The 27,810-nt window shown below is 31.4% G+C and overlaps 1 protein-coding gene across 4 annotated transcripts in view; it reads left to right on the top strand.

The window, feature by feature from the left end:
• Positions 1-26,759, top strand: part of LOC105684536 (brain tumor protein) — a 114,840-nt gene extending 88,081 nt beyond the window's left edge. For all 4 annotated transcript variants that reach the window (XM_048656124.1, XM_012397949.3, XM_048656125.1 and 1 more), the window contains one exon: positions 850-26,759. In XM_048656124.1, the coding sequence (XP_048512081.1) occupies positions 869-3,163 (2,295 nt within the window). In that variant the 5' untranslated portion in view covers positions 850-868 and the 3' untranslated portion in view covers positions 3,164-26,759. The remainder of the gene's footprint in view (positions 1-849) is intronic.
• The last annotated feature ends 1,051 nt before the right edge of the window (positions 26,760-27,810 follow it).

Here is a 27,810-nt window from a genome sequence, read left to right as displayed (position 1 = left end):
GAGTAACGTCCGTCTGTGTGTACCCACCCGTTTCCACCCCTCTCTATTTCTCTCTTTCTCTCTTTCTCTCTTTCTCTCTCTCTCCCCCTCCGGCTCTTTCTCACCCCGTGTATTCGAGAAGCTTTTGCCACGTTTGCTGCGTGTACCGAGGTACATTAGTATGTGGCGGCTGAAGAGAGGAGAGGTTAGTCTTAACGGAAATAAACTTTGGCCGTTAGCGGTGTAACGGCAGCGTTCGTCGTACAAGGGTTGGCTTTTGTTTTGTGCGAAGTAAATTTTTTGTACATTTTATATCGAATTTGGGAAATTTAGTCGCTTTCAAGGTTAACGCGGAAGGTTGCCGCCCTCTCGTACCTTTTACATGTTACACGCGTTCAACGGGTTGAGAATATGCGTGGTAAAACGGTACATCGAGATATCGGATAACAAATTTCTAGAATAATTCCCAACGCCCCACATTGCGGAGATTAGCGGCTTCGCGCGTTCAAACAACAACCGCGGGAATCTGAGTTCTACGACCTTCGTGAACGATGTCCTTGAAACACAGGATGCCTACGTGCGGGCGCCCAGGTGTAATTAAACGATGCGGGACGGACGGTCTCGTATTAAATCACTCGGAAGTTCAGCTGACGCTTCGAGTCTTTATCTTCGACACGAGTGACACACCGCGAAAGAACCTCTACCAGAGAGGGATTGCACTATTTTCAATATCGTATACTTCTAGTCGCCCGAAAAATCGTCGCCTATTTCGTTTCATCCGCATCGTTCGTTTCAATCGTTCGGCTCGCGTCGAAATCGTCGGGATGGTCGAGATTGCGACAGTTTTTGAACGGACGATATTTGTTGCAGGGATGCCGGTTGACTGAAGATGGCCTCACCGACACCATCGTTGGAATCACGTGCAAACTCCCTTGGATCGTTATCCTCGCTGTCACCGTCGACGGTGAGTGGCAGCTCCCCACCGGCAAGCGACTCCGCGATCTGTGACGTCGACAGCTGCGACCTTTGCCTCGACGCTAAACCAGGCGACGCACCTTGCCCACATTGCAGATTAGGAGGAGTACGTTGCACCGGTTGTAAATCAACCGAATCAGACGCTGTAGCTAGGTGTTTCGATTGTGCCAATTTTCTTTGTCCGAATTGCGTAATGGCACACCAATTCATGCACTGTTTCGAAGGTCACCGGGTACTCAATCTCGGTGATTCTAAAATAGAAGAACCCAAAAACAATATCGTAGTCAACGGAGGTAAGGGAGACAAAGCTCTCGTCTGTCCCAGACATAAGAGCGAACTGTTAAAATATTACTGCAGGCCTTGTAACGTACCGGTGTGCAAAGAATGTACCGTAACGGATCACCCGGGACCATTGCACGATTGTGCTCACATTTCGGAGGCAGGACCGCAACAATTGGAGGCGGTCGCCCGCGCCGTTCACGAAGGTAGAGTCAGAGTGTCGGACATAAGGTCGGCCGTGAAAGCTGCCGATCACGGAGCCGCTAGGCTTCAGGTACAATATCACAAAGCCCAGAACGAGATAAACGACACCTTCCAGTTTTATCGATCGATGCTCGAAGAGCGAAAACAAGAACTCCTCAAAGAACTGGAGTCCGTGTTCTCGGCTAAACACATATCACTCGGTGTGATAACGCAAAAGGCCAATGAAACCGCCGACAAATTACAACAAACTTGCGACTTCGTCGAAAGACTCACGAAGTTCACGACGGTGACGGAGGTGTTGATGGTGAAAAAATTATTGGACGCGAAACTCCAGGCTCTCATGAACTCTACGCCGGACGTTTCGAATCATTCGGCCGATCTCGAATTCGTCAGTAACTATCAGGCCATCCAAGTCGGCGTGAGGAACACGTTCGGCTACGTTAGAAGCAGCAGCGAAAGTAACGCCGGACCCAGCAAACAACCACCAATCGCGAGACCAACGGCACTCTCAAGCGGAAGTAGCAACGGCAGCAGCGGTCCAGGAAGCGCCGGTTCACTGGGTGGTCTTCTCCTGGACAGACCGTACAGTAACGGACTAGTGTCGACGAGTACGACTTGTGCACCGTCTACGTCACCTTCGCCGTTCGAAAGTAACGTGATATCGAAGAGGTTCAGTTCCGCGAACAGTTTGGGACCATTCTCCACCACGATAAGCGACTTGAATTTGAACGGCATGAAGCCTTACGAGAAATGGAGCAACGGCGGAAGCGACAGTTTCCCGGTATCGGCTAACGAACACTACCCTCTGCCAACGGTACCGACGGACTCGGTGCTCGATCTAACGTCGAAACTGATGTCGGCGGCGATATTCCCACCGAAGTCGCAGATAAAACGTCAGAAGATGATCTATCATTGTAAATTCGGCGAATTCGGGGTTATGGAGGGTCAGTTTACGGAACCGTCGGGTGTAGCGGTGAACGCACAGAACGACATCATTGTCGCCGACACGAACAATCATCGTATACAAATATTCGACAAAGAGGGACGTTTCAAATTTCAATTTGGAGAATGCGGTAAACGAGATGGTCAACTTTTGTATCCCAACAGAGTGGCGGTTGTGCGTACATCGGGCGATATTATCGTTACCGAACGATCGCCCACCCATCAGATACAAATCTACAATCAATACGGTCAATTCGTACGTAAATTCGGGGCTAACATTTTGCAGCATCCGAGGGGCGTCACCGTCGATTCAAAGGGTAGAATCGTCGTGGTCGAATGCAAAGTAATGAGAGTTATAATATTCGACCAAGCCGGCACCGTGCTTCAAAAATTCGGCTGCTCGAAACATCTAGAATTCCCGAACGGGGTCGTGGTGAATGACAAACAAGAGATATTCATCAGCGACAATCGCGCCCACTGCGTAAAGGTATTCAATTACGAGGGTGCTTACCTACGTCAAATCGGTGGCGAGGGCATAACGAATTACCCGATCGGCGTCGGTATAAATGCCGCCGGAGAAATACTCATCGCTGACAATCACAATAATTTCAATCTCACCATATTCACTCAGGACGGACAATTGGTATCGGCTCTCGAGAGCAAAGTTAAGCATGCACAGTGTTTCGACGTCGCTTTAATGGACGACGGTTCGGTCGTACTCGCGAGCAAGGATTACCGACTTTACATATATCGTTACGTTCAAGTACCACCGATAGGCATGTAGACTAAACCGATGAAAGGTACGTCGACAACAATCCAAAAGAAAAGGAGGAAAAGGAAACATCCGTAATCAATTGAAATTGTATAATGCGTCGATCGATCGTATTCGTCGGATCGATTCAATCGGGACTGCAATTATCCTTTGATCCGCCGATTAAAAATTGCGGATCGTTATTTTTATCTTAACTATTCAATCGGTGTGTGCAGGTGTCCTCATTGGTCAGGTATCAGTGTATCATTGATCCTTTAAAGATATCATTGTTGGTTTTGTGTTATTGTTTTTAACTATTATTTTTTAATTTCCTCATTCTCTTGATTATTTTCTTACCTATACACTCGATTTGTTTTTTAATTTTACGATAACGACGCTCGGCGCAATGCACAAAATGCGTTCGCTTATTTATCATTATTATTGATCTTATCATCATTAACATTACTATTAATACCTAATATTTTTAATTAATATTATCCTCATGCGAATGCTTGATTACCGATCTAAACTGACATTGGAGAGGAGCACGCGTGCACACTGACGTTTATCGATAAGAAATAAATTTACAATAACGAGAGAAGAGAAAATAAAGTAACGTTAAGAAGCAGGAGGAGTAAAAACGAAGGGTATGAGAAAAGGAGGAAAACCATGAAAAAAAAAAACAAAAAAAACTTACTTGTTAATGTTGTTATAACTGATAATACTGTTGTTGTTGTTTAGTTGTAGAGCTCGCCGCCGCTAGTCACTTGTTCTCCCTTTGAAAAACTCCCCATCTTCATCTTCCACGCGACCAAAACCTATATTTCCTATATACACTATATTACAATTATTATTATTATTATTATTATTATAACTATTATTTTTATTACTATTATCACTATTCTTATTATTATTACTATTATTACTATTAGAGTAAATGAAACAACAAGAAAAAAAAATTAAGCAAAACGAAACTAAAGTAAAAGTAAAATGAAAAGTGAAAGATAAAAATGAGAAACAATCATTTAAATATCATCAATGGTTATGAATGTTGAAAATAATCATCGTATATCGTCATTGCCAAACACAAAACCACCACCATCATCATTTATCATACCGTATCACAATGTTATATACATATATATATCATCAAAATAAGTTTTTGTTGTTATTATATAATATCGGCATTTGGCGTGACGTCTGCGCGCATCTTGAATCATATATTATTATTATAATTATGAGAATCAATCACACGATCATTCCTTGTTCATTATTATCGTCGTTACATATATTATATTGTTTTCTTTTTTACCCCCTTTCCTCTTCCCCTACCTCTGCCTCTTCCTCCAACGGTATAACGATAAAACAAAATGGAGAATAGTTGTTTTTTTATACAGCTTTAACGTTTTCTCGTGTATCCCCTTGTTTTTGATCATTAATTTGTAATATTATCCATTATTATTATTATTATTATTACTATTATTATTGTTGTTTTTAAATTGGAACAACTCTCTCTACATTCTATCTCTCTCTCCTTAATGAAAATAAATCTTTAATAATTTGTTATGTTATCTTATAGGTGGTTAAGTAATTGAAAAAAAAAAGTAACAAACAAATAAAAACTCAACAAAGCGAAACAGTAAGAAGAAAAACGAAACTGAAAATCAATGAAACACAAAATAATGGTATATAAGATGAAAGAAACTTGACTTTCTTGATACACAAGAGATCTGCGCGAGGTGCATTTATCAAATATCTTAATTTATATTAGTGAATATACTACTAAGTTAGTGAACTTTTATGTGGTATGATACGTATATTATTATTAATATTATTTTGTTCGTTTGTTTTATTATTGTGTATAGTAGACATTACGTACCTTACAAGTATAACTAAGTATGTTTCGTGCGTTGTTCCGCGTATCGTACTAAACCTCCACTAATTACTATTCTCATTATTAATTACGATTATTTTTTTTTTATTTTCTGTCCCCCTTAGTGTAATATCATCAATTGCACGCTGAAATAGATGCCAAAAAGTAAAAAATAATAATTACGGAGGGGTAAAGAAAAATGGCGAATCAAATTTTTCCTGCCACTTAGTTTTCTTTACTCTTCGTTTTTTATTTTTGTTTTTATCACCAAATTTGTTACACATAGGAGAATCGAGGGAATAGAATATATTTTTGCGATTGCGGCGGGAAAGGGAGATGAATAATTGATCTGATCAAACGATAGGTGCGAAAGTGGTTTATTTGGACGAGGCAAGAAAAAAAATCAGTCGAAATTTCAACAAAATTTGGACCCACAGAATTATTTTTATACTAATGTAAGGTTATCACGTTATCGTATGTTACATAGGTACGGGGAAATAATGTGTTTCTTATCCCTGAAAAACTTCGTTGAATTTTTTTTTCCTTTTGTTTTTCTCTTTTTCTCTCCCCCGTTTTTTATCACGTCGATCGAATTAGTTCTCTATTTTACCTAATCAACTCGTCCAGTTTTCATACTTATTTTTCCTTTTAATTTTACATTTGAAATATCTGATATGAATAATGAATCGCGCGCAGTATTATATACGCACTCCTTAAAACGCACGTTATTTTGTACATTAGTTGATAATAGTTTTTAATCATTCGCTCCCTCTTTTTTTCTTCTCTCTTTCATTGAATCCTTTTTTTTTTCATTCGCTTTACTTTTCAACAGTTGTGTTTGAAATTTGTTGTAACCGAATTTCCGACGGATTTAATTATAAATACACGCACACACTATACGTATATACATAGCACGTGAAACACGTAGTGTAGTGTGTGTTGGTAAATATTATAATTATAATTATTAATATTTTTATTTTCTCCTTTTCTTTCTTCAACATTCGCTGGTTTTTTTTTATCAATACGTGAAATATCAAAGGGGAAGGCTCTCTGTTATTATTTCCCCCTCATCAACCTCGGGGCACTTTACATATATCTTAAATGATTTAATCGAATTTAATCAATCAATCAGGAATGTCGTAGAAGTGGTTTTTCTCTATTTGAACATATAGTATTAATATATTTTGTTGAACGGGGTTGTCTCACTCCTCGCGTATATTATTATTGTTATTATGAAAATTATTCACTTCATTATTATTACAATTAATATTATTCTTATTAACTTCATCGTCATCTATTATTAATCATTATTAACATTATTGCCTATTTCCTATTTCCTATTATCATCTTATTATTATTATTATTATCAATATTAGGGTATCTTTTTCTCTTTTTTTTTGTTATTTCTATTTCTTAATTCTAATCTACTCGAATCCTACGAAATTACTTACGCGCGCAGTTTTATTAAAATGTCGCATGTTATCTCCACGTAATGCACATAAGATAAATGTACACATAGATTTAATTAGTAGGACACAAAATTTCATTAGATCCAGCTTGTTTCACTGTGTATTACTGTACCTTATTGCCTGCTATTTATCCCCCCGAAAACGGTGAACGTAAAAAATAAAAAGAATCGAGGAATTACCTCAGGAATTGTAAATAAATGGCTAGCTAGCAATGAAATCGATGAAAAATAAGAATTTCAAAAAGAAAATCAGCCCTTAATCGCGGATGTATATAGATGAATTATGTATATCAAAATTGTCGATAGTCTTTGTTTGTTTGATTAGTTATAAAATAGTTGTACCGTCATAATTATTATTGTATTTTATTTAATCATAATCATAATATCTGGAGCGTACAACGAGTGAGAGAAAGTGACAGAGATGAACAACGTAATAATTTTCTTATACACCTAACTACGCATGTTGGAAAATGATCGATTTTTTTTTCACAATTCTCAACGTTCAATCTTACTGTTATTCATCACGGTAGTAGTACTGTAGGTATAAATTCAATTCTTAAGGACAATCATTATGATTCGTATAAAAAATCGTGATACAATTAGAGTGATAATTAAACGAAATAAAGTAATATAGAGAGATGAAACGAAAGAAAGAAAGGGGGAAGAGTAATTGAAATGAATCAAAGAGTCTAGTTGGAAAAGATCAGCGAAAAATACGTGTTTATTAATGTTTCGAAAGTTTTTTTCTTTTTTCTCTCAACGAAAAATAACCGTTGTGAAATAGTCTTTGATACCTCGATATAAAAAAAAAAAAAAAAGAGAAAAAACGGAAATGCAATCGGCTTCACGTTTTCACATTTCACGTATCACAAACGGAACCTGCAAATCGTACGTACGTACGTATGTTGCAACAAACGTGCGACAGCATCGCTATGTTCTCTTTTCTATTTTTTTTTTTCTCTTTTCTCTAGTCTTCCCGGAACTTGCGGACAGATATTAATTCTTATCGTCCACAACTTCCGGCCTATCTTGAGACTATTCATATTTACATGAGTATATATCTATAGATTTTAATTATATGTAAAGATCCGTACGTTTGACACGTATTCGTATATACCCGTCATATTGATACACTTATTCAATAAGGGTATGTATGAATTACATGATCTCATGTTGAAAAAGTATAATATAAAAAAGGAAAGTAAATGCGGTGCTGTCAACGTTGTAGGAAACATGAATGGGGATAATTTTCGTTTTTTATTATTATTTCTTTTAATCTCATTAACCATAATTTAGGGAACAAAGTACCTCGTTGATTTACCGTTTTTTGATCTCATAATGTTAAATATCAAAAATGAAACAGAATTTTCGTTAATTTTCCCTCCATTTCTTTTCTCTTTCCATTAATGCATATCTAATTGTTCTTAATTGAATTTTTTTGTTTCTTTTTTATTTTTTTAATTATAATTAATGTAACAGTCGATCGATCCAGTGTAAAGATTAATAACGGTGCATCTCTATTGTCCGTAATTAATATTATTGTTATTGTTATTATATTTTTCGGTACTATTAGAAATTTTTTAAAAATCATCAAATCTTCGAGTACCTTGTTTTCTCCTTTTGTTTCATTAATTTATTCATGCAACTCTATATGAGCAGCTCGCTCATTCGATAGTAAAATAATTCATCTAGTATACGAATTTGAAAATTAGCAAAATAAAAAAAGGTCGTTATAAATAATGATGTGTTTTTTTTTTTTTCAATCACATTTCATTCAATTTCTGTTTTTTCTACTAAAAAATTCCGCTGGAGACGTGTGCCAATTATTGTACATCTGTTAGAGGCACGAATAACTTTTTTTGACATATCGTTGCTCAGAAACGAAAGAATAATTGATTTGAAATTAAGGAGAAAGTAAAAAAAAGACACGGCTAACTTTTTTTTAGCTATAAATAGCCGAAATGTTGGTACTATAAGTTGTTACTTAATTAATCTTATTTTACCGTATTTATAACTATTATTTAACATTATTATTATTATTAATTAATTAATTTTCTCTCTGCTCAAATTTGCTATCGGATTATTCGAAAATAAGAGAGAAACTAATATGCAAAAAATAAGAACAAATGGAATACAAGTACAAACAAAAAGATAATATGAAATAAAAACCGGCTAACGGCAAGGCGTCATTCTTAACTAATGTACCGCTGAGAGGAGTGTATGATATCAATGATTTTCGGTGAAAGAATTATCATTACTTCCGTATCGATAAATAACTCAATTGGAAGTATAAAAAAGAAATCGGATTAACAAATAAAGATTCTCGGTTGAAAATCGATCAATCGTCCGACAAAATCATTCGAGAAAGACAGAGAAATCAAAGAAACGAAGAAACATGGCGTCTCGAGTGAACGCCGTAATAAAGTTTCACTGTTTAAGAATTATTTATAAGTCATCGTATAACATCGCCTATTATTATTATTATTATCACTATCGTCGTCATCATCATTATCATCATCATCATCATTATTATTATTATTATTTTTATATTTGGTTACGTGTTCGTCTCTATTGATAGTTATTATATAATTCAATATCAAATAACACCGCGTTGACGCGTCAGTCGCGTCATGTTAAATCGGAAACCACCTGAAACTGTCCACTCAATTTGATGGGGTAATCAACGATAAATTATGATTGAATGGAAAAATATAGATGATATGGAAGAATATGTTTCGATTGATCATTTACGTTTTCATTGTACAACATAAATAGAACTTGTGCGTTGATCAAATATTCATACCGAATCACGACGATCGTTTTAATCCAATGGATATGAAATTTTCTACCCTCAATATCGTGACTACCTTAACTACCTATAATACACCCACAATTGGGGTACTTATGTGCATAAGATACGGATATTTTCAACCGGAAAAATTAAGAAATAGAAAAAGTTATCCCAACTTAAGCTAGCGGGTTACAGATACACCATAAAACATGACGTGTATGACATAAAGAAATTTGATATTGAATTTATAACAACTATATCGTGCTTTTAACTCTATCAGTAGTTATTATTATTACATTTATTGTTATTATTATTATTATTAATACTATTATCATTATCATTATGGATGTACTCGTAGGAAACTATCAATGATATACGATTAGCGGAGTCCCCGCCGCTTTGCGCTAGCTAGCCAAAATTTAATGAGAAACGAAAGAAAAGACAAAAAAAAATTCTCTCGTCGTTTCCCCCGCGTTGAGGCAAAAATTTCTTATACAAAAAAATAAACCAACAAGAAAATTAAAGAAAGTAAATGAGGAAAAAATTACAACTACAACTACACGTATACACACACACACCACGCACGTACATACACACGATTATTTATAGGACACGCATATACGTCGCGTGAAAATCATTATCTGCGATTATTGTGCTCGTTGCATGTATACAATTTATATAATTGCAGAATTAACTTTGAATTATTATTATTATTATTATTATTATTTTTTGTACGGTTTGTTACATGTTATTATTTAAAAAGAGAAAAATGAAAGAAAGAAAGTAATGAAAAAAATAACAAAAAAATACAAAGTGGAGGTAGAGAAAACTGGAGTAAAAAAAAACAACCCAATTGTTCTTAATTTAATTGTAAATCGTATTTTTGTTTGTTTTTTAGTTATCACTTATTATTATTATTATTTTTTTTTTATTTTGTTGTAAAATGCTTTTTAATAATATTTTCAGTTCATATTATATTCAAATTGAGTTATGGTGTTTATTTTTTTCTTCTATACAATATTACCTACCCGATTCCTATACATATTGTAATTTAAGGTATGAAACGTCGATTGTGTTGCATACCAATCCTCCTTCCACCCCTGGAGTGAGTAATATTTGGAATGTTTTGAAGTCAAAATTGATTAATTTTCAAGCAAGTTTAAACCAAGGAGAGAAACGTTATTTGGTGTCGCATATCGAATTTGAAATTGTGGCTTATACTGTTTTAATCAATTTTGATATTCAAGCTAACCAATCCTCATTCGCTCCCATGTTTGCACTGTCCTTACGTATACTAGGTATACGCTATTCACATTCCAAAATTCAAAAATAAGTAATGAAAGTAGGTAATTGATTTTTGTTCGTAGTTTTGCAGTGTTTCTTCTCCTTTTTTTTTTCTTTTCTTTATTTTTTCGTGAAATTATATCATATAAGTGAGTAATTTTTATCGTAATCGTATTTTTTAATTGTGGTTGTGGCGTCTTGAATTACGAATTTCGGTTCGAAAGAATCGGAGACGAAAGAAAATTCAACCGAAGCAAAATATTCCAGTGATTAGTTTTTCCATCCAGATTCATGAGATCTCGTAAATTGGATAATAATGATAACTAATTTTTAACGTTGTTCTTCAGCGCATTGATTTTTTGATACGTGTCTATCTGAGGAAAGAAAATAATTTATCCAAATACTAATAACATGTTTCAACGGTATAACTTCATGTTTTTTGACGCGAGAGATTATCACGTGAAATAGAATATATTTGAATCAATGCACAACAACCTTTCAGCCGAAGAATTTCATTCCTAATTCGTACTGCCGAAGTAGGTAGTATAATATCACTTGCAAAACTCAAAGGTAGGTGCGAAAAAGACGATCGTTTCTACCGATCATTTGAAGGTGAAAAAAATGTAAATTCATTAATTTATAATGAGTAACGAAAGGCGCAACTCTCTTGGTTATGAATAAATAGGTAGGTATGTTATTTACAGTAAAAATTGTAGTGCTTGGTAAAATTTTATCCACAGTAATTAGCCTGCATTTTGATTTTGCTCATTTCATGTAAATTTAAAATATTCTTCTCTCAACGATTATAAGTTGAACATATTTGATCTTGCCCCTCGCCTCTAACAAGTCAAGTTTTACGATCTCAGAAATGAAGAAAAAATTCATTTCTTCTTTCAACAATTAACACATTTCAACCGCACGTGTGTTTCAACCGATGAATCTGACATAAATATTTTTCTCATTTCCTATCATGATAAATAACAAATAACGAATGTCTGAACTTGGAGGATAATTATGAAAAATAAAATAATAATAAATATAAATAATAAAAAATAAATTAACAATTTTGTTGACACAATTATTCACTTCGGTCAATATGTAATTAACGATCGTGTTTAGTCTGGTTACTGTTTAGAAGTTATAAGTCGATAGATGATATATTTTTGTACGTTCGAATGGGACGCTTAAGAATCATAAAATAATAATAAAAATTAACAAAAACAACAACCCTAATAATAATGATAATAATAATAATGAATTATTGTTATTATATGTATTGAAGACGTCCGCGACACAACCATAATAATAATAATAATAATAATATTTCTAATAATAATAATAATAATAATGATAATAAAATAATGATAATAACTTGAAATGATAAGCGTCTCAACGACGCGTGGCAACTCTGGTAATTGAATACCATTAAATACCTACACTCTTCCCGGGCCCAATTAATGTTACTTGATTCTATTGATTAATGAATTAATTAATTAAATGATTCAATCGATCAATTGATGATTATTATTATTATACTGTACACATGGTATAGGTATATATGAGTGATCGTCTAATTTTGAAACTATACGTATGAGTCGATGAAAAAGAAAGAGGGAAAAACAAACCAAAAAGCGGAACAAAAAAAAACAGAGAAACCAACAAAATTAAAACACATTGCGATTGAATGAGAATTAAACGTTGATTTTTTTTCGTTTTTATTTCCTTCCAAATCCATGCGCAAGTAAGTTTTATATTATCAGAGATTGCAAATGATACACGAAAGAAATTTTTCGCGGTGCAGGTAAAGACGAACGCACATCTATGAAAGAAAAGAAATAAAATAAAAATGGCGATAATAATGAAAGTGAAAGAATCACAGTAGTCATTATTGTATCATACAAGAAAAATCGAGGATCCTACCGAACTTGACTCTAGAAATCAGTATAAGATGAAGGTATAAGATACGTTTGTATCGCAGGGAGTGTTGGAGTTGATTTTTTTATGTCTTAAAACTACCCCAAATAATTTACGTCGAGATATGGAAATTCTGTGAGATTATTCTACACGCCATCCGCATACCTTCGCAAAAATGTCGCGGAGAGGGTAAGAGAGTAGAGGCAAAACAAAAGTAAAAAAAATGGAAAATGGATCACCGATTATACGGAAAGGGGAAGATGAATATTTGAGAAAAAGAGGAAAAATCCAACCGGTGCAAGTTCCGGATTTATAATAGCAGCAATAGCTGAGTTAGTCCCGTGAAAAACGAGCACAGGAATTGACAAGGTAAAAGCAGCGTTGAACAAAAGGGAAAAAAGTAACACGGAGAAAAATGAGAAATGAAACGGTAATGAAATAACAAAAAATGACGAAGCGCGGTTTTGTACTTTCTAATGCACACTCGATCATTATTATTCTTGTCTATTGTACTTGTCATACGTATAGGTATAATATTTTCGGCTGATGACAAATAGAAATTATTCTAATCTATTACAAATTGTATACCGATCGCACCGCGTCTCTATCTCCGCCTTGATATAGGTACTTATGAAAATATAACGATGTTTTGAGGGAAAATGAAAATCGGCTAACTGCAGGTACACGGTGATGAAATATATGCTTTTCCAAAATTTTTACACAAGTCAAATATATAGTTTTCAATGATAAAATCTTCGAAGTATACGCTTTTTCGGTATTTTGCACCATATATATATAATGCGTAGTTTGTTTCTATGCAGAAAAAAATAGAACAAAAATGAAAAAAGAAAAAAAAAAAAAATTTCAAACTAAAATCTAAAAAATTCTTGTAATAGAATCGAACTTCTGCAGACACACAACCTATTCTTGTATTGCCGTAGATAGGTAGTCTAACCATATAGTAAATAACATATTTGTAGTGAAAAAATAAATTAAAAATTAGATTAGTAATGAGATTATCCATTGATACGATATAGGATAACAGTGATCTAAAACTAAATTTCTAAACTTGATGATATAAAAATAAAATCAAATTACCTAATTAAAATTGCGCAGTATATATAATTATCACTAATTAGTTGTACGATCAATATTATATACAAGTAAATTATAACGGACACGGAGAAAAAGTAAGAATAAAAAAAATAAAAAAAACCAACAAATAAGAAAACTAAGAATATCGAGAACACTAACAGAAAAAATTTACGATCTAACGAAATGTCCCGCACGCTCCCGAAATGACTTCCCACTACCAAGGATAACATTTTAAGTAATGTGAAACAGAAATTAATAATGACAGTTATTGAACCAAAATACAATGCTTTAATTACCGGTAAGACTGAAGAATCAAAGGTAATAAAATAACGAAGCCCAATCTTCGCGTTTATTGAACCAGATACATTATGCTTCTTAACAATCAAACGAACAACGCGGTTTACGATTATCAACGGTGGCGCATTGTAGAGCGCGCTGCATCAAAACGTAGTACTTTGTTAGAAAAATAGAAAAAAGAAAATAAAAAAAAATATAAAAAATGGGAAAGTAAAAATGAGGAATAAGAGAAAAGCGGAAAGAAATGAAGAAATTCATGAATTAGGAAAGGACGGAAACACGGCCTCTTCGGAAAATACAATGATGATGGTGGTGATGAAATTCTTCTTTTTTTTTTTTTTTGTTACGTATAAGTGATCCTGTCAATGACGATGACAATGATTATGATAATTAATAATAGTGCATTATTGAAAAGTAACATTAAAATTATTCGATGCTATAAAACGTTCGGAAATAATCGAACCAACAGTCGCGACTTTATACCTACCGCGTCTCTTCTCGAGTTGAGAGAGAAAAAAATTAAAAATCAAATCAAAACTATTGATGATGACGAATGATGAAATCGCGGACTATATGATATCCTTATACATGTGGAAATAGAATGCATGTTGAAATAAAGAAAGAAAATTGGGACGAAATACCAAAGAAACAAAATGAAAGAAGAGAAAAAGAACGAAGACGAACAATTTATACATTTACCTACTATAGTTGCGGGAAGTTACTATACTATACATATAATACGAAGAGAGAAAGGGTTTTATGTGCGAAATTGTTGAATATCTATAAGTTTTGATGCGAATGCGAATTTATATGAAGAACATTATAAAGCAAAAGAAAAGAAGAAGATGGAAATAAGAGAAATTTTTGGAATCAGTAATGCACGCGAACGCGAGCTCGCAAGCCAATGTGTTGAATGAAAAATATCTATACATATGGTATAATATCGTATCGTGAAGTAACGTAACTTAAATAACACTAACATATAATATTTGTAGTAATAAAAGTAATGTTGAAAAGAAAAAAGAAAAAAAAAAGAACATTTCCAGTATTCCATGTCTGTCTATAATACTACTATTATAATTGTGAACGTTTTAAAGTATATATATATATACCTAAAAACCAGAGAAAAAACAACTTGATATATAGGTATATGTGTATGTATGCATATACATATATATATATATATAGTTATTATATAATTATTATTACTAATTATAAGCGTGGGGTTTATTGAAAGTAAACGTAAGTCGAGTGTTTTTGTCGGCCATTTCGTTGAGCCACCCGCCATCTTGTTATTACATTGTAAGCGTAATTATGGTTAAATGTCTAGTCATGGCCTCTCAAATCTTTGCTATTTCGTATAGTGCGTATACATTAATGTAATATATATATATACACAATATATATATATATATTACGATACTGATACCACGATAACGATAATATTAATAATAATAACAATACATCAACATATGTAATGACAATGTTATCATAAATACCAATAATATAATGATATAAATTATCGTAACGTAATAAATAAAAATTATTACTATGTAATCTACTCATATCTAATTGTACTAATAATAACGATAATAACGGTAATATTAATGATGCTGATTCATTACATTTAGGGGCTATTGAAACAAAGAAGAAAAAAAAATCATTGAAAAAAAATAGGAAATAGAGAGAAAAAAGTGAAAAAAAAGAAAGCGTTGTTTGACAAGTTTTACATAGAAGTTAGAAATTGCGAGTTTATAAGTCAGATTCTTTATCCTCGTGAGGTCGGATTGTCATATATGTATTTTTTTAAATTTTGAAAATAAATGAACCTGGGAACAGAAAAATATTTGTAGGATATATATATTTACCATTTACTAACTATACTATTAATGCCACTGTTTTATGTACTATTGAAAAGACGAACAAGAATGAAAAATAAAATAACATGTAACCGAAAAGGAACAAAAAAAAATTAATGGTCGAATAAGAGATGAGAGAAAACAGTTAACTAAACAAACGAGATGGACGGTATGTATGAAAAAAGTTCGACGTCAAAATGAAAGAACAACTTCGAACAAATTTGGAGAGGAGAAAATAGAGAAAGGAACAATTTTTGAGGGAAAGACTAAGAAAATAATCCAAATAAAATACCCAAAACTGCGCGGCATTTTGAATGAAAAATTATTCAAAAAAGTGTATATCTGTCTGACACATAGGTATACATTCCATGTGTGCAAAAAATGCCTACAACTGCGTACAGTAGCGTCCATAATTAAACACACTATGTGTACATATACATATATAAAACATACGTACATAATGTTTGGAAAGATTAACAAAAAAAGAAGTTTTTTTGGTGTTCGCGTATCTAATCATTTGCATTTATTCTTATACTTGAATAATAATACTAATAATAATGATAGAGATAATGATTGTAATAGTAATAATAATCATGCTAATGATTTGTGAAATAAAACGTTGCAGATCAAAAATAAAATAAAGATGTACGAATAATTCAATTCTATTGAATTTATACACTGACGATGCGAAAATTTTGAGCGAAAGTTTATAAATAAAATTGAAAAATTTCTCAACTCGTTATTTCAAAGAAACTTTGCCACGAATTTCGTTTTTTCTTTTCATTTTTTCAGTTATTTTTTATTCTAATTTTATTGAAGAGTTGAAAAAAAATCGAATCAAATCAAATCACGTCGGCTCTAAATATTATTACGGTCGGTAAACATAATTATATAGGTATATGTATTATGAAAAATATTTTTCGATATTCAAATATGGCGCCGGTGTAGTAATCGATATCGTAATACCTATTTTGAAAATATTATAGGTATTGTAAAATATCTACTGCAGTAGCGTTAATTACATGAATAAGTGAAATAATACTGACAACAAAAGTAAAAAATAGAAAAAAAAATTAAAATTAATTAATGGGAATGCAAAATTAACGGATAGAAATTAATGTGTTGCTAAAAAGACAAAAAAACAAAAAAAAAAAAACCAAAAAAAAAGTATGTAAGTATCTTCATGTCAATTAATCTAGGGAACATCAAAAAACGAAACCTTGAAAACTGAAACATTTTACGAAAAAGAAAAAACAAAAAAAAAATTTGCGGGATCGTCCCGCTATCGTGCAGTGTTGTAATGCAAACCAAAAGAAAGTAGGAGAAAAAAAAAGGAGAAAATTGAGAAAAAGTTAATTGAAAAAAAAAGAACAAGGAAAAATATTAGAATAATAAAGACTAGATTAAAGAAACCAAAAACTATAAAGTGGAATTGCGAGAGAAAGAAAAACTTTTCTTAGCCACATGCCAGTTTTCTACACTTATAGACTCGAACCTATTTCGACTTCGGATAAAAGAAAAAGAGAGAGAAAAAAAACCACTCGAGATAAGATGAATTTTTGAAATAATTGTAAGTAAATGTAAAAATACTGTTATAATTGACCGGAAGCACCGTCTATAATTGTTTCGCAACGAACGCGCAGTGTTACGTGCCATTCGTAATACTTATATACGTATAGTTTATGCGAAATAGGAATTTTCGAAAAAAAGAAATGAAATGATGAGATAAGGAAGTGAAAGAAACCATTTTGTTTTGGCCTATTATAAACTAAGATTAAATTGCTTATCTATTGTTGCACCGATGTATACGGCGCTGTCAAGTGTCCGAAAAAAATTTGAAGAAATTTCAGTTCTGAGAGGGAAAAGAATCTCTGGCGAGAACAAATCACGTGAACAGCAACAGAGAAGAAAAATCATTGAATTGTAACGATAAAAAGATATGAATAATCAAATAAAATTCTGGGGTTCCTTAAGAAAAAACGATTGGAGAAAAAAAAAAGAAGAAAAACTTTGTACTTTTATCGTTCGACGAATAATCGATTAAAAAAAAATTTCAGGGGAAAAGAGAAAATTCATTTCTTGCACCATCGGTCAAAGAAAACGTATTACTCCGTAATCAACTAATAACGATAATATTAATGATATTAATGATAATAATAATGATAAACATTACAATAATGTTAATGATAAGTAATAATATTTAGCTATGTACGTTGATATATGATATATACCGTCATTATTGAATGTATTTGTCAAATGTTTGTATTTTTTAATTAACTGCGTTTTGCTCATGTTAGATGATGATGATTGAATTTGAATCGAATTGAATTGAATTGAATTGACAGTTCGCGTGTTGTTGAATTGAGTATTGAGGAATGTTAAAATTATAGTGATATAATCGAATTGAAATTATTGATAAATTTTCTGTAATTTGATCACAAAAGAGAAAAAAAAAAAATCGTTTCAAAGCGAGAAAGACATTAAAAGAAAAGAAAAAAAAAATAAACCAAAATCAAAGAATGACGATTATCTTGCCCTATAAATACCCAATCCTATAAAAAAAATGGAAAAAAAAACGGACTGTGATGATCTGCGAAATTGAGAAGAAAAAGATGAAACGAACTTACACCCAGTTATAACGTATCTTTTTTTACATATCACCTATTTTTTGCCCCCCCCCCCCCCCCCCCCACCCTGCCAAAATTAGATTGTTGTTGGCGAATTGAAGAACCGAGAGAAGAAAAAACTCAGTTTTTGCTAAATTCGAAAAAACGTGCCCAAAGAAAATGAAATCTACTCTCGCACTTATTATCATTAAATACAGCACTCACTCACCTATGAAAAGATATCGACCTAATTTTTCGTTGAAATTGTTTAAATAAAAAAAAAAAACAGGGAAATCGGAAAAATTAAGTTATTATCTTGCAACGTAAAGAAAAAAAAATATACAATAAAATCCACGTAACCCGCGAATGCCCTAAGATGAGGTATAGAATTAAAAAAAAATTATATAATGCAAATAAAAATGATGCCGATAACGAAGAAAAAAAATTTATTTAATAGAAAAAAAAAAATCACATATTCCCTACCCAAGATGGAAAAAAATGACGAAAGAAAATTAATTACAATAGGTATAACTTGAATAGAATAGGGATAAACAGTAGTAATAACCATAATAATAATGATAATAATCATATATCGATATCGTAACATGTGAATGTGTTAGCTAGGTCTTCTTGAAATGAACTGTAACTGAACACCAACGCTGTAAACGTACTCCTTATAACAATTAGTTATTATATTTATTAAAATTCATCGATAGGTACGAGTATATAATTACGCCCACGTATGAATTTGTCCCTATGATACATACTCAAATATGGTATACACGAAATAGCGCCATAATGATAATAATATTATTAATAACGATAATGGTAATGATATTAAAAAAAATTGACTTTGAAAACAAATACCGAAGAAAAATTTCATAATAAAATCATTCAACTGAACATATTATTACGCTGCTTAAATATAATAGCATTTTCTGCGTAAATTCGTTAAGAAACTATTCCAATATTTATTACATACGTTATCATACACCGTACAGGGTGGTTTGGAAAAACTCACCCTGTATACGTAGGCCGATGAAAAAAATCCGTCGCAGATTCAGATTTATATTATTCATTTATCATTCGATCGATCGATTGATTGATTTTTACGATCGAAATTGCGCCGCAGTTAAAAATGAACGAGATAATAACCTGAAAAAAAAATAATCAAATATCCGTGTGGAGAGACGTAAAATTCATACACATCATTTATTTGATCAGATATTGTTCAAGCTTTTATTGTATTTGTGATTCTTGCTGATTTTTCTTTTTGTATTTCACATTTTGTTAATACAGGGTGTAATTGCGTGTTAATTAGTCGGCCAACTGGTTGAAAATAATAATAGTATTATATGGAAAACAATTTTTCAATATTAAAATATGAGGATTACGATGTTTTTTTTTTTTTTTTATCGCTGTACCGATTTTTCGGATTTCTTTTTCCACCGATATATTTTTCCAACAAGTATATAAGTTTTCTGTATTCTTTCCTTGTAATTTTTCATCATAAAAAGTACCAATATCATTCTAACGAATGTCAAGAACAATTAATTGTTTCAACACGGATTGGTTATAAAAATATTCGCATATTTGAGGGGCGCGTGACGGGGTTGGGGGGGTCATAAGCCAAGAAGGTAATCGTTCAAAAATTTTCTTATAATCTACCTTCGGTCTTTATCTTGTATACACGTAGGATGTAATTAAAATTAAAATTCATACCTAATCAATATAACAATGTTAAGGATAACAATAATAATAATAACAATTAACAGTAAGGGTTGAAAATACGAGGAGTAATGTTTTTGTTAATTTGTTATCGAAAGGGTCCATACCTAATCGTTGGGCTCTTGGTATGATAATTTTATTTTTTCTATATAATATCATGTGAATGTGTGGGGCTGCATGTATACTGCCTATTGTATAACCAGCCAATGATATACGCGACCCTAATAAAATAATAATTATTTTAATGATAATAATAATAATAAGAGCAAGGAGGAAAATAAAAATCAAACGACGTAATGTTTCGTCTCTTGTACATATAAAAAAAAATATATAATTGGTAGCGGTTTTTTTCTTTATAATTCCTTTAATTCATCTTTACTGTTAGCGTCACGTTAACAATATCATCTTAATGACTAAACATTGAAATGTATGTATAAATTATTATGTGGACGACGTATGTAATATATTCAAATATATTAAGGTGTGTGTTTTTTAGTAGAATAGCCGGCGGAAAATTGTTCGCGTGCCGCATAAGCAGGTGTGTAGCTTAGCAATAGTGGACGTAGTATAGTAGTGGTACACGAAGAAAGTTCTTCGATTCTCAACCAAAAATGAAAAAAAAATAAATAAAAAAGGAAGAAAAAGAAAAAGAAAAGAAAAAAGAGAACGAAAAAGAAAAAATTTCGAACGATTTTTGGAGAAAAAAACTCCAACGAGTGGACAAAAAGAAATGATCTATAAAAAAAGATTTGAAGAAACGCAATTGTTCGAATTGATGTATTTCGTTCTTAATTTTTCTTCCTTTCTCTCTTTCTTTCTTTCTTCAGTTTGCGTCTTTAGATTTATAAATGCATATATTATCGATTGATGAGTATGAACAATAATAATAATATTAATAATATTAATATTAACAATAATAATGATTATTATTGGAATAATATCGATTTTACAATTATATAAGCTGATTATCCCCGATTCACAATGTTTCCGGAACACGTTAAAAATAAATCATTGATTTTTTCACTTCCTTGTTATACATATTAGGCATTAACATATTAATATTAATAATGATAATAACGTTAATATTAACATTAATAATAATATCAGACTATGGAATTTATACGTATAAGTTCAATTCACACGATACACATGCATAATATACCGCATTTCCCAGCGATTACAACGTTGTATATCTGGTTACCTGTCATCGAGCGCAAGAATTACGCCACATCAAACTAACGCCCTTTAATGAATATGGCGCTATAGGGAAAGTGGCGCCTGACGGCAGTCAACCAGACATACTGCGGTCTAAACGCTGAGACACGGGGTATGTATAAAATATGTATATATGAAAATTTGTATCACTCTTTGAATCGAAAAATTATACACACGTACGCACAGGAACGAAAAAGTAAATATACATGTATGTATGTACGCATGCATGCTGTATATGACTTAATATGCTTCTTATCTTTGTTATTATTATAACTTTTTTCGCATCAAGAAGCATAGAAAGAAAGCAAATCGAGAGGAAAAAAGAAGCAACACTTTTTAAAAATCTCACTTTAATATTGTATTATAAGTCATATAATTCCACCGCCCTCTAAGACTGACTGTTCTTTCTTACGTACTCGAATGAAACTTGAAACAAAAGCTACGTATTAACAATTTTTCTACACTTTTCAATTATCGTACACGATAATTATACTCCTAATTCCCGACGTGAGCCCTTGACAAACTTATAAAAATATCTAACACTCTATACGGATACTAAAAATTCCCATAAAGTCAAACGATTGATGGGAAAAAGAAAAGAATGAAATTGAAAAACAATGTTATTACGTCAGAATTCGATGACGTTGATAATTTCGTTTCAAAAATAATCACGTATGTTGACGCACCAATTGATGAAATCGAAAGCCAAAACGAGGGGCGAAAAATGGCAAAAGAAAACGAATCATCAATCTGTTACACATTATTATTATATCAAGTTGAAAATAAATCGAAACGTTGAAGAAAAATGGAAAAATGTAAAAAAATAAAATGAAATAAACAATTTGCCAGAAGAGTTGATTTTTGTATCGTGAGGCAAACAAATGATGAAGAAATTGATAATCTTAAGATTAGTAAAATTCATATGAATTGATATCGATAATTATTCAATAATGATCTATGGCATAGCATGTATCAAATAATATTAAAAACAACAACAATAACATTAACAACAATAAAACGACAAGAATTAAAGCGTTGCGTGGATACTAACTGCATATGATTGTTATTCTATTAACACGAAAGAATGAAAATTAAAAAGAGAAAAAACAAATACGTACTTGAAACAATTGAAATATTCTGATATATGAAATTAATTACTGTATATGCTTTTGACGAAATTTATTTCAATACTTAACAAAAACAAATTTTTTTTAATTTTTTCTTCACCCTCTATGGGTGATGCTAATGTCAAAAATGAAGGTCGAAATAAAAAAGGTCAGGGTCAAAGGCGGGCGAGTTGGCGTGAAATGCCCCATGTATACATATATTATAACAATAATAAAAATAATAACAACAACACACAATTACCTATTGACGTGATATTGAAACGAGATTAAAAAAAAATTATCGAATGCGTTTTTATTCCTTTTTTTTTGGTTTGTTTTTTCTTCAATTTTTTTATACACTGACTAGACACTTCATTCTTAAAAATATTAATAACTATAATTATAATAATGATAATAATAATAATAATAATGACGATAACAACAATAATGCTAATGATACTCTAAAATAACTAGATATAAACGAGTAATTGGTAACACACCTAATTACGGTGAATAATTCTAACTCTATTTCTATCTATTCTTCTACTAATTATATTTTTCTATTATATTTGTACGTTGAATTATACTCACTATTCTAACTATATGATATAATGAAAAACCAAAAAAAAAAAGATAAGAAAAAAGGAAAAAAAATCAAGTAAAATAAAATAAAATAAAAAACACGAATGAATAGAAAGTAGAAAATAAAATCGAGGAAAAGAAACGAAAAAAGAAAAAAAAAAAAAACAACTTTACTCTACGATTGATTATAAATGAAGACGAACAATTCAGAAAGAAATAGCCGAAATGACATGGATAATTGAAATCAATGACGATTGATACGAAATTCAAGTTTTTCTAGGGTTACGTTACGTTTCAAGATTTACGTTGTGTTGTGCATTTTTTATCTTATATTCTATGTATTATTATTATTACGTATGATATTTATGTAATGAATATATATATTTATATATTTATTACATGATCAATGAATAATTTATCATTATAAAATTTAAGTATTATATTTATATACATTATATATAAGAATCGATATGCACAAATATGAACGACACAAAAATTTAGAAACAAAATCAGATTTATGAAAAAAGGAAGATATAATAGGTGATAGCGAACAACTGAATTTCATCATAGGATGAATATAGGATCAACCGAAAACTGGTCTCTCGACCAACTCTCGTATGAGCAAAATTTTGATCGATGAAAAAATAAAGAAATAGAGAAAACAAAAAATATGATAATCAAATTCGTTTGCAGCATAGTGTACGTAACTATTTTACAGTTGCACGTGATATTTCTCCTATTTCCTATCTAACCTATGATTTTTGTGCAACCCCCGCCGCAGATCCGTGTGATAAAAGTTATTGAGCAAAAATAGTTATACAAATGAAAGAAATAAAAAAAGGAAGAAAAAAAAAAGAAATATATACTTGCCAAATAGTGCACTCTAATTTACACTCCGTTTCCAAACTTCTCCACGCAAGAGAAAAAAAACAATAAAATACGAAAAAAGAATGTAAAAATAATTGATTGTAACATAACATCGCAATTAACGATAAGTAGAACACCCCGTACCCTAATATATTCAATTTCATCCGAATACTGTAGATCTCTAAAAAAAGTATCTGCGAATGAAAAGAAAGATGAATAAAATACATTCCATTCAAGCATTATTTATTGATAGACCCGAACGATAAGTTACGAAGATAACGACAATGATTATGAAAGAAGGAGAAATTGAAACTAAAACAAAAAAAAATAAATAAATCAAGTAAAGGACCTACAATTATTAATTATAAACAGTTAATTAAAGTGTTAACTATTAACTATTGATAATTACACATACATATTATTATTATTATATACGATGAATCGATAAAATCATCTCTTTCACATAACATATATAACGTTACGCAGCTATGTGATGGAGATAAAAAAGAAAAAAAACTGAAAAAAAAAAAAACTAGAAATAAAAAACTTGTAAATGGTTAAGGATGTCGATAGAGGGACAGGAAATTGGGTGTGTTTTGTCCCAGATCAGTGTTTCAATGTGTTGGATATACATATGTATAAGTTTCACGACAATTACGACGACGATGATGATGACGGCGATTATGATTTTGCGTATTTATTGTAAACGTTTGCGAGATATGCTTTGCGTACATTGAAAAAGAAACGAGCAACCAAAAAATATGTACATGACTATTTTTCAAAAACAGATAGCGTCGTATTACGATATATATTGATTGAATAAAAATTAATACGTAGGAATCGAAAAATTGTTTGATCGTCATACATAACTTATATTTCGTGTCGTCAATATCCCGCGTATGGTATGATATCTGTTAGTAACCCTGCGTAATAATTAACGATAATCGTGTAATATTGTATCGTATATATATATATATATATAAATATATGCATACATATATTGATGCATATACGTATATATAATATATATTATAATATTATGTAAGAGTGAAAACGTTTCAAGTTTACTGTTTTGAACGCCGTTTCATATATGTATAAATATAATATAGGTATAAATATCGGACTCTCACGCACCCATTTCCTGCCTTATTTTATCCGCGGGCGTATAACAATTATTCACGTTTGTTTGGTTTTTATTGTCAGAAGTTTCTATTTTTTCATAATACGATGAGTGATGATATTGATATTATTGAATAAAGGGTGAAAAAATTGAAAAAAAATGTAACAAAAAAAAAATTAATAAATAATTTAATGAAGACAAAAAAAGGAAAAAAAAACGAGGCGGTATTCAACGTAATCATTAAGCCAATAATTATAATTTACATTATAAAATAATATAATACATTCAACATAATGATAACGATTGATAAAACAACATACCAATAATTTATAGGATTTATCATAATTGAATAATAATGATAACAGTACATTGATTGTGATTATTATTATTATTATTGCTGTTGTTGTTGTTGCTGTTGTTGTTATTGTTGCTATTATCATTATCATGATTATTATTATCATTATTATTAATATTATTATTAATATTATAATCGTAATTCGAATTGAAAATTGAATCGCGCGTTGTATGATATCGGGTGAGATATAATGTAAATGCCTACGTATATATTACACATCATTATATCGAAGAAAACACGAGAGAAAATTTGCAAAGTAAGAAAAAAAAATTCAATGCAAAAAATAAAGCAAGATGACAAAGACAAATTAATAGTAATTTGCGAATGACGTGTGTAAGTAAAGTAAGAGTACATACCTATATAACAAATAAGAATAAAGAGTTTAAAGAAAAACCGAAAAGAAAAAACATTTTTTTATTTCTTTTTTATGTTTCTTGTTATCAACTAAGTGTGCCTAGTCAATAGAATAATATATCAGGTCAATTTTAATATATTGTATTAATTAATATGTACACATTTGTAGTTATATATCATACACGTGCACATTATACATATGTTATTTGGATATGAGATTTTTTTTCAAATTTCCATTTAAATATCATTCGCGATTAAAATGAAATGTAAAATGATGTAATGTGTAATGATAATGTGTACGTGTATATATATAGATGCGTGTATATAAAATATAATGCGTACACCTATTGAATATTAATTATATAATAATAATGATAAACGACAATGATTGTGCTGTGTTGTACTGCGAGATTTTGCCCTGTGACGTAGACTTTACCGTAGGTTGTGCCATTATCTAATATTATAATATATAGATCTTTGTAAGTATTAAAAATACTCAAAATAATAATTAGATAACTATATACATACGTATAGTATATGAATACTATTACATACATATGACATACGAACACACTTTACTACGCAACAACAACAACAACGACGACAACATCATTCACGAAAGATAAAATGATCGATCGATCCTGAAATATAATGATTTCGTGTTGGATGATTGAAAAAATAAATATGGACACGATTACACGAAAATTAATTCGGAGGAAAAAAAAGAATGAAATATACGGTATACTATTGAAAATTAGTGAATCCGACGCGATTCACTCGCAATCAGATTTGTTGAATCATGTGTGTATACTATGAAGATATTAAGTTGACAGAAAACACAAAAGATAACGTAAAATGAAACACATACATACACGCACACGTACGACAACTATACGTACGCTACGAAAGTATGGATCTATGGAAAAATTTTCGCTCGAATTTTACCTATTTTTGCCCATGCACTCTCGTTAGTCCATAGTATAATTTCCTGCACACGCTGCAATTGGAGATAAGAAATTGAGAAAGAAGAAAGGAAAAAAAAAGGATCGGGAGAAAAGTCAAATAAGATTGAAGCCGGGGCGGGTGAATTGATATATCGGTGAAAAGATGGAAAAGAAAAAGTAAGATAAGAATATAATCACAGGCTCTTACTCTCAAATTAAACCGTGTCCCACGTACAACAAATAAGATCGTAAGCCTATAAGAGGAACGAAGAGAGCAAACAAAAAAAATGTTGTATTTCCTTTCCCTTTTTATATTAAGAAAAAAGAAATGAAAAGAAAAACGAAAATAGAATATTGATAAATCAGCACGTTTCTGCCTCTCTGTGCCTGTCCGTCTGTGTCTGCCTGTATTATAATTGTCTCCGTCAAACCCGCGAATTTAATATTGACGTAAAAAATGAAAGATGAAAAATAAAGAAATATTTTTATAACTTATGGCGCGAATGACCAAAAAATGAAAAACAAAAGAATCCAAAGAAATCAAATGGAGATGGGAGAAAAAAAAATGTCAAATGAAAATTGGACCTGGAAGATGAAGAGAAGGGTGAAAAAAGAAACCAAAAACCGAAACCGATATTAAAAAAATAGACAAGTTAGGGACAAAGAAAATGAAGAACGAATTGGTTCTCATAAGGAAGTGGTTCGAAATAAGATACAATACAATCGAGGGCCATGTGGAATTGAAAAGAAACGAAGAACAAATAATTAAGAAACAAATTTTACCATAAACAATTTACACTTCGCGGTGTTTGTAATTCTTCAATTTCCTTGCCCGTTGAGCTGGTGATTTTTGCTTTTTCATTGTTTGTTTTCGTCACCCAACGTCTACTTCTTCCCATTAAATTTTACTAAAAGAAAGAAATCACTCAGCCCCGGCTCTGATCCGTGCTCACGCATAGGTTTATAGGTACCCATACTTTTCCTAATCAAAATGAAAAATCGAGATAAGGAATACCCCCAAACTTTTCGGTGAAATAAACACCTACGAGCAAAGATAAGAACAAAAGAAAAAAAAACGAAAAGTCTAGACAAACTATAAAATAACTTGAAGACCAAAAATCTAAATTGGAGGGAAATTAAATTGAATATGAAAAAAAAATCTCATCCATTTCCTCTTCTCTACACCCTCGTCCCAAAAACCAACAAAAAATAAAAATGAAGA

The sequence above is a fragment of the Athalia rosae genome, chromosome 5 (assembly GCF_917208135.1).
Source record: "Athalia rosae chromosome 5, iyAthRosa1.1, whole genome shotgun sequence".
NCBI classification, from domain to species: domain Eukaryota; kingdom Metazoa; phylum Arthropoda; class Insecta; order Hymenoptera; family Athaliidae; genus Athalia; species Athalia rosae.
This window is presented reverse-complemented; position numbering and strand designations above follow the sequence as displayed.